Source organism: Octodon degus, unplaced genomic scaffold, assembly GCF_000260255.1.
Source record: "Octodon degus isolate 3935 unplaced genomic scaffold, OctDeg1.0 scaffold00002, whole genome shotgun sequence".
NCBI lineage: Eukaryota > Metazoa > Chordata > Mammalia > Rodentia > Octodontidae > Octodon > Octodon degus.
The window spans coordinates 1,092,723-1,102,123 of record NW_004524578.1 but is presented as its reverse complement, the minus strand read 5'-3'; the positions used below and the strand labels follow the sequence as shown (position 1 = coordinate 1,102,123).

General features: G+C 37.9%; 1 protein-coding gene across 1 annotated transcript; it reads left to right on the top strand.

The window, feature by feature from the left end:
• The first annotated feature begins 680 nt into the window (after positions 1–680).
• On the top strand, positions 681–2,162 carry Mkrn3 (makorin ring finger protein 3). The gene has a single exon (XM_004649021.2). The coding sequence runs from the start codon at positions 681–683 to the stop codon at positions 2,160–2,162; it is 1,482 nt and encodes a 493-aa protein (XP_004649078.2).
• The last annotated feature ends 7,239 nt before the right edge of the window (positions 2,163–9,401 follow it).

The window sequence follows — 9,401 nt, the reverse complement described above, 5'->3', positions numbered from 1 at the left end:
TGGTGAAAAGCATATTCAGCTTAGGCCACAGAGGTCTGAGAACATAAAAACCAAGAAAATTGCTGCCTTGTCAGCAGAACAAAAGCATAGGACTTCCAGCACGCAGGGGCATGGATTTAACCAGAGTACATATGAATAGACATAAATGCAATGAATGAGATGAGGCAATTAAAATATTTATGAAGAATTTCAGAAGCTACAAGATGAACTGCTAAGCCATGGGGAGAACAAGGATTCTGATTTTCACAAACATGAAAAATTAAGTACACATAAAAACTAGATGAGATCCCATTAAGACCTACTCTGTAGGGAAGAAAAGGGGAGGAGAAGATTAAGGGATGCTGATACAGAGCAGGGAAGTCACAGAGGCCAGAGAAAGGGGCCTCCAGCCCATGACTGTTCTCATGAACAAAAGATAGGACATATTACTTTTCTGAACTGCAACTAGATAGTACCTAAATGGTGTTCATACAGAAAGTGTACTCCATGCCAGGTCCTCCAAAATGGAAGTAGGAATAGTTAAGAGGAGCTGGGAGGTGGGGGGAAGAAAAAGTTTTGCACTTTTTTTTTCTTTTTTTTCACAGAAACCTCGGAACACAAGCTAAAGCTTCGGGAATCAAGCCAGAAGAAAGAATAGATACCAGAGCAATCCTAAAAGACTTCCTAGGTGCTAGAAAGCCATGGAAGATCCTGCAGCTCTCTCTCAAGCCCATGGGGGCGCTGGTGCCAAGGCAGGTGCTGAGGGAGATGGGGAGGTTGTGTCTCAGCCCAGCCTTCCCAGGTCTGAGGCTTCTGGGGTGTCTGAGGTAATAAGCTCGGCCTCTCTGCATGTGGAAGAAGGCTGGGCCACACTCCCTATGGCTGTGAGTCCTGTCCAGCCCCTCACAAGTGGCTCCCGGCCTGCCCAGGCCTCAGGGGGTGGGGCTAGGCCAAATCCTCTGCAGGAGCGGAGCAGCGGCAGCTGGACCAAGCAAATCCTCTGCCGGTATTATCTTCATGGGCAGTGCAAGGAGGGAGAGAATTGTTGCTACTCCCATGACCTTGCTAGGCAGCAGAGGGCAAGGGAGAGCCAAGGTTTGCATCCCCAGGCCTCTTCAGAGAGAGTACGTAGTGTGGCTGTGCAGAGTGAGCCCCCCACTGAGGAAGAGCTGGAGGCCCCACCTGCTGCATCCTCAAGCTCCTTTCCTCTGTTTGGGTTGGCTGCTGAAAACAATTTCTTTGAAGCTGAGGTAGACCATTCAGGATTTGAAGCTGCTGGAGGAGAAGCAGGTATGGAAGGCTGGGTGAGTGCTTTTGAGTTTGCTCCTGCACTGCCCTACCAAGGTTTCATGGTCTATGCACAGGCCTTCCCAGCTCCTCTTCTGACACCAGTGATTGCAAGTGAGCAGATACCTGTACGCATGTGGGTCCCACTTTGCCGCTATGCTGCCAATGGGAATTGCATTTATGGGGAGAGATGTATGTACCTCCATGGTGATGTATGTGACATGTGCGGGCTGCAGGCCTTGCACCCTGTGGATGCTGACCAGAGGGAAGCCCACATAAGGGCCTGCATTGCAGCACATGAGAGAGATATGGAACTCTCATTTGCTGTGCAACGCAGTGTGGACAAGGTGTGTGGCATATGCATGGAGGTTGTCTATGAGAAAAACCAGCCTGCCCAACGCCGCTTTGGTATCCTTTATGGCTGCAAGCATACCTACTGTCTTTCTTGTATTCGCACATGGAGAAGTGGTACACAGTTTGAGAACAGAATCAGTAAATCCTGTCCACAGTGCAGGGTCTCTTCCAGCTTTGTCATTCCCAGTGTGTACTGGGTAGAGGGTGAGGAGGAGAAGGAGCAGCTTATTCAGGAATATAAGGAGTCACTGAGACACAAGCCCTGTATGTATTTTGCTGAGGGCAGGGGTCATTGCCCATTTGGAGATAACTGCTTTTACAAGCATGAGTACCCTCATGACCAGAAAGTGCATTATCCCAGGTCAGGTGGTGATGAATCCAGCGGATACTGGCATCAGATTTTGGAGCCCGTGTGTGTGGAAGAGAGTAACAGGCTCTTCGAGAGTAGTAATGGCGAGCTTTTCACACTTCGCATGGCAAAGGTGTTGTTTAAGAAGTTTCTTGCACTGAGAAATGGTATTCCTTTCTCTGATGACCAGTAGATCTTGTTTTATTGTCAGATGGAAGACTATTTCAATTCGATTTTGTGACATCATGCTATGGCATATGTCTAATCTCCCTGAGGCTCTGTCATTGTTGCCTGTTTTCCCTATCTTGACTGATATGTATTGCTTTCAGGGTTATTGAAGCATTCTTTATTCAGTGTTTCTCTCTGATCCTGTTCTCCCTTTATTGACTAACCCATGTATTGCTTTCAGAGTTATTGAGGCAAACTTTATGCAGTGTTTCTCTTTTTTCTTGTGTCTCTCTAATCCTGTTCTCCCTTTATTGACTAACCCATGTATTGCTCTCAGAGTTATTGAGGCAAACTTTATGCAGTATTTCTCTTTTTTCTTGTGTCTTCCCACTTTATTCCCTCTATAGTGTTATGGTGTTTCGCAGTGTCAAAAAAACAAAATGTCCTTAAAACTACTGTTGGGTGAAATTAATATTGCTATCAGTTGATGGCTTGTCTTGTCATGTCTGTTTTCAGAAGATTCACTCAGTTCTAGTGTAGTGTTTACAGAATTTCCACCCTCATTGTGAAATCCCTCAAGAACAAATGTGACAGGGTGAAAGTGTCTTAATTAAATTACAAGCTTTTTGCTACAATAGCCTTAAAATTGGACCTATGCAGGTCCTCGCTGCTGCTGCCGGTTTACATGCCTGTTTTTCTCCCTCCTTCCCTTTCAAGTGCACTTGTTACCTTGTGGTTAAATTGTGATTTCTGCTTTACTTGACCAAAACCAGGTGCATATGTTTACATGTTTTTACCTTGTTTAGCTTAATGTGAAATTATCTATATTTGGAAGTATATATATTTGAGAATTATATGATATATGCATATATGTGGATAAAAGCTATGTATTTGAAAAATATTCAGAAGAATATCTATGCCATAATATATATGTTTATTTAATTCAAATAAATGCAGAGTTGAAAGCTAAAGGTTAAAGGCTAGCAGTGTGTGCCATTATGTACGAAGTGTGGAAACTTTTTCTGCTCCTGAACAGATATCAGTGACTGTCAGCCACTCAAATTGTCTGTGGCCGAATCTCCCAGACGCAGATCTTAAAGGCCATGGAAACCATGACTTTGCTAATTTCTATGACAGAAATAGATATCTCTGCCATTATAAATACAGAAATGTTTGCTCCAATGCAGCAAATCTTCATATCAGATATATAACTGTTTGCATTCAGTGCTTTATAAATATATATACCAAGATATCAGTTACTATATTTTCCAAGCAACAGGATTTTGGCAAAAATTTTCAATATAAAATAAACGAGATTATAAAAGTGCAAACAGTAAAAATACTGAAACTAGAATAAAGGCATGGAAATACACAAGACTGATGTATAGAAAGGAACAAAAGTTACACCGAATGTTGACATAGAAAATGCATAATACAGATACTCCATAACTTAATTAAGTAGAAGTAATTTAAATCTAAAATGAAAAGGTTGTCAGATTTTCTTAAAATTAAAATTAAATAATACATTTTAAATGAACATTAACAGTATAAAATATGAAAGCTTCAAACTTGCATGGGAAAAATGAACAAAATAAGTACTATGACTATCAGACATAAAAATTTATATTAAGTTTAAAATTTCTAGAAATAAAGAGAAATTATATTTAAACATTCAATTAAGCCTGAAGATGTCGCCCAGTGGCATAGAGTTTCTTGAGGACACACAAGGTCCTGGGTTTTATGTTCAGCACCAAATACAAACATTATAGCTCACCAGGAATACGTAGCTATTCATATATTGTACTCATAATAACATCCCACCTGCTATACAAATCAATAAGCAATAAATCAGAAAAATAAAAATTCAATTCCTGAGTGAACAATTTCAACAAATCTATTAATAATTGAGTAAGCAAAGAAAGAATGTAGGAGAACTGCCCTACTCTGTTTTCACCACTTGCCTAACTGACTCGTGGAGAATACTGTGTGCACCTGGGGAAGGCACTTCCTTTGTGATAGCTGAAAATACATTGGGAGCTTCTGTGCCAGGACATTCTGACTGCTCTGACTACTGACAAGCTAACACATTTACAGAATTTATACCACTTATCAAGCATACTTCCAGGTATGTATTTAATTTTCAAAAGTACCATATGTGGTGCTTGACATGGTTTGTCTCATGCTGATCAGGCAAACAATAAGGGCAAGTTTATTCTGACCTTTTGTGGTGCATAAGTATACATCGCTAGAAGGAAAGAAGTGCACCGTCTGTTTCCATAACCTTAAGACTAGCTCTGAAGTTTCTATCCCCAATATATATCTGAGAACAGGTGGAGATCTAATGAAAGCTCCTGGAGATATATGCAGTCTGTAAGTGAGGGTGGCTCAGGTAGCAGGGCACAGGGGTGTGCAAAGGAGTTGCCACCAGGTGACAGAGACTTAGAACTTCTGTCTGCATTGTCGGACTCACTGCGTGTCAGGGCACTGTTCCTTGGCTCCAGTATATTTCTATACTGCTTCTCCTTTATGTAAAATCTAGTGCACAGGGTCAGCACTGGATGCTGTTTCCCTGGCATTTCTGGCATATTCCTTCCATCTTGGTTTGTCAAATAGTTTACCAATCAAGGAGCCCTGGACATCTGCATGATTCTCATCCCAGCAGGATAAACAGGTCTAAGATATGCCTGTACAATGGGACTGGGTAGGACACCGTGAAAGATTGTGTTCAAAGTAGTCTCAGAAAAGCGCTGGTCCTGACTGAACTGTCAGGAAGGGGATTTTAAATTTCAGACCTGAAAAAGTCTGGAAACCTCCTAATCTACACTGTCATATCAGCTTTTTATTGAAATAGTTTCTTCAGCCATGCAGTCATAATAAAATTTGAAGTATACAATGGGATAAGGGTTCATAGAAAACCTGTCTAGAGTGACATACAAGGATAATTAAAATCCAGACTCTTATCTTATTATCACTCATTCTAAGCAAATTATTTAAAATTTCTATAATGCAGTTTATATGAGAAATAGGTATAGCACAATCTGTTTTGCAGGATTATGGTGGAGAATATGGAGAAATAGAGTATGAAGAAAAAATTTAAAACAGGTAGTATTTTTAAAGTGACATGTATCAAAGTGGAATCTGTGTTGTTTATAGGACTGAGAGACAGTTACAGAAGAATTAGTTCTCCAGCAAGTTTTTCTTTTTTCTGAATTCTTGGAATTTGTCTTAAGGTAGCATTATCATTTTATGATTATTTTTGTTGACAAGGAGTATAGTACACAATAACTTCACTCATAATTTCAAAAAGATCATGTATTTTTCAGCAAAAATAACACAAGCTAGACATGCTATTCAATTGCTGTGAATATTTTAAGCTGAAATATTAAGCATGCAAAGGAATCTGCAACTTATGCAAGGTGCCTATATGAAAAAAAGCAAAAGGAAGGTGATATTTTTTTAGAAGGGTGTTTTTGTTCTCTTGTCTGCTTATTGAGAAAAAGCTGCATGAAGTGTCCATATCTGGTTTCCTGTGAAAGCAAAGGAACTGCCCAGGCTGCAGTGCAGATTTAAGGAGCCCTTTCTGCACACAGGCATTCTCTAAGAGTGTGGGAAAGCTGAGTGCCCCTGACCCTGAAGGACTCACAGAGTCAGAGTGGTGTCCTTACATGGTGCTATTCCAGATGCAGCACAAAAGGCCTTGTGATGCTCTGAGTTGCTTGTGCTTTGTGCATCTGCATGCGATGGATGTGCGTGTGTAAGTGCATGGCAAGGGAAATTCACCTAAGAGTCACGCTTCTTGAAAATGCAGAAACTGCTTTGTCTCATGGCTTACCTGTCATGAAATCAATTACTGAATTTCACTGACTTACAGGGAAATATTTCTAAGCCAGAAGTCATGCCAACACACTCTTTCATCTTGTCTTTTTCTAAACACTGTGAGGATGTGGCCTCTGTCGCCACAGCCAAACGAGAAGTCACTGCGGGATTGAGTGGAATGGGGACCAAGAAAGGAAATGTTAGGGAAAGTCCAGCACTCGTGCAAGAAAAGGTGTATTAATGCCTGTCAGAATTTTCAGCACAAAATTGATAGCATTGTCTTTTTAGAATGATTGAATATTAGCAAAAATAACTGACTGTACAATAGATCATAATGAAACTGTTAATAGAACTGAGAAATTAAAAGGAGAGCGCACAACATTTTCTAATGCCAATACAAAGAAAAAGTCACTAACCCTTGATAAAAGAATGAATTCAAGCTCATTGCCCTCAAAAGAATAGTGAAAAATTGAAATGCTTGAACCTGCATAACACTGCTGGGTCTACGCGTAAAATAAAATTTTAAAGGCTAATGGTGTCTAAAGAAAACAGTAAGATTAAATAAATGCCTCTGAAAATATAACAAGATTACAACATGAACTGAAAACACACGACTCAGGTAAGCAGAAGGAGTTAAAGATTAAAGCAAAAAATAGTGGATCAGACAATAGAAATAAGAAGGGTGATCTATGGAACAAAAGGACAGATAAACCACTAAAATCATGATGAACTTCAATTAAACAGAAAAGGAAAAAATAAATACAGATGAAAAGATGCTGAAGAAATGGAAAGAAATTGTTATACCTAAGACAAAGAAATCTGAAAATATTAGCAAAATTTAAAATTTTGATCATAAACATAATTTCTCAAACATCAAGACAAATTTAAATCTATACAAACCAATGAGTAATTAAAAAAATAAAGTTGTAAGAGATGCATGCTTACACACAGGCGCATGTGCATGTACACACACACACACACACACACGCATGCACACACGCATACACACTCCAGCAGATGACAAGGTATCTGCTCCAGACATTGACTACTAAATTTAAACATATTAAAATAGTACATTAACTCTTCTTCTCATATCATTCAGCCTACTGTAGCAAGGCTAGTTTAGACTGGCTGGCTTACAAAAAAACAGAGATTGCTCAAAATTCTTAGAGCTAGGAATTAAATCAAAATACAAGTGTTTTTATGTCTGGTAAAATCATATCATTTGGTCTGTTATTTTTCCATTTAAATACTCTATTCTGTGAAGTACCCTTGCTTTGTTTAAACTTTTTTCCAAAAAATAATATGTTAGCATTTCTTAAAGTTTCCCCAGGTTTGAGAGAAATTCCACTTTAGGATAAATTTCTCTCAAAATAAACACAAGTGATATCTTGAGAATTTTAAATCAAGAATGTGAATTTTCAGCATATTACATAGAAATATTGGGGGTTTTAGTGTTTTATGATAGCAGATTCTGGGTAATTTATAAAGAAATTTATGTCTCATAGGATTGAAGACTGAGAAATCAAAGAATGAGGGGCTTGCATTTAATGAGGGGTTTTTCTTGTTTCACCATAAACATTAAATATATTTATGAATAATAGTGCAAAATAGTTAAGAATAAGAATAAAAATAAAATGGTTAAGGGCATCACATTATGGGATGGGAGAGATCAGTGTTGGATTAAGGATTAAGTTCCCAACATATATGCTTTGAAAAACACAACAAAGTCATATTAGTTCATAAACTCATCTTCAGAGTCCTCGCAAGAGAAATCAGTGGACACTTTCTGGGACCCCTTTCACAAGGGCACTAATAAAACCTACAAGGTCTCTACCATTATGTTGCATTCTTGGAAAAATGTTGTCAATGTAGTGTAATGTGGCACACACAGATCGCTAGAGATCAGGTTCATTTCTGAATACTAGTGCCAAATATAAATAAAATATTGAAAAAAATCTCAAAAATAAAATACATGATTAATACCATTTTAAATGTAATACAAATAGAGGTGATAGATATATAAATTTATTTGCTTCATTTTTTATTTTTATTTTTATTTTTTTAAAAAATACAAAATAGTGATAGAAAAAAAGGGCAACATTAGAAGTGATAAAAAAATTTCACTAATCCAAGTAACAGGAATTCAACAATGGTTGCTGCATTGCATGATGTTATATTCAAATCAGTAGTTCAGGTTACCAGATATAAACATGCAAGATTGGTTTAAATAAAAAACAAAACAAAATAAAGCAATAATAAAAAGGTTGTAAGAAACTCAAAAGAAAAAAAATAATAACAAAAAAATTTTGAAGCATTAACTGCTCCTTTCAAAAGACTAGCAGAAATCAGCAGTACAATCATCCAAACTAGTCTCGATATATATCACTATAACCTTTCCCTTGTTTCCTTTGTCCTTTTCCCATCCCAGCTTTTCCTTTCTACTGAACAAAGTCTTTCCCTTTCAGTGTCTATTGCACCTTTCAGATGTTTACTCTTTCGGGTTCTCACCCTAGTGAGATAACACCATGTTAGCTGTAGTGATTCTGATTTATTTCACTCGCTGATAGTCTTTTTTTTTTTTTTTTTTTGCGGAACCAGGGATTGAACTCAGGCCCTTGCACTTGCCAGGGAAATGCTTATTCCACTGAGCCGTCTCCCTGGCCCTCGCTGATATAGTCTTTAGCTGCATCAATTTATCCACAAAAGCCTCAAATTTCTCATAGCTGAATAATATTTCATTTTGTAAAAATACTTGCTCAGAATAGCAGGTATAGTTATGCAAGATGGGACATATAATTGAATGTTAACACATGCTTTCAAGAGAACTTAGATTTTTGTTCTTGTCTCTCATTTACTTTTATTACCTTTTTTAAAATTACTTTAAAGAAAGTATAGTAATAATTGATATAACGTTAGAAATGGTACACATTTAGAAGACCAAGGTAATAGGTACTTCAAGCATAGTTTTAGTATTACACATTGCTGTTCTCAATGTAGTTGCTTAGTTCACAGTTATCAGCATAGAGAGTTAGTCAAGGTGAGAGTTCTACCCATGAACTGCTATTTTCAAATAACTGATGGAAATTCTTAGGACACTTGCCTTAGCCACCTTGTACATACATATGTATGGTTTTGCCCCCACCTTCTTTCCTGTCTTTTCTCTTTTCTCTCTCTTCGTTTAATATTTAAGTTCTGTTACTTTCCATTTACCTGTGTCTGTTATATGTTTCAGTTTTTACTTCTTCTTTTGAGTTCTTACATTAGAGAAGCAATACACTATTTACACATGTGGGTCTGGTTTATTTCACTTATGAGTATAGTCTCAAGTTGTATTCACTTAGCTATGAAGGCTTCGAGTTTGCTTTTCTTTAAAGCTGAGTAATAGTCCATTGCTTAAAAACACCACAGATTTTTTATCCATTCCTCAGGTGACGGGCATTTTGGT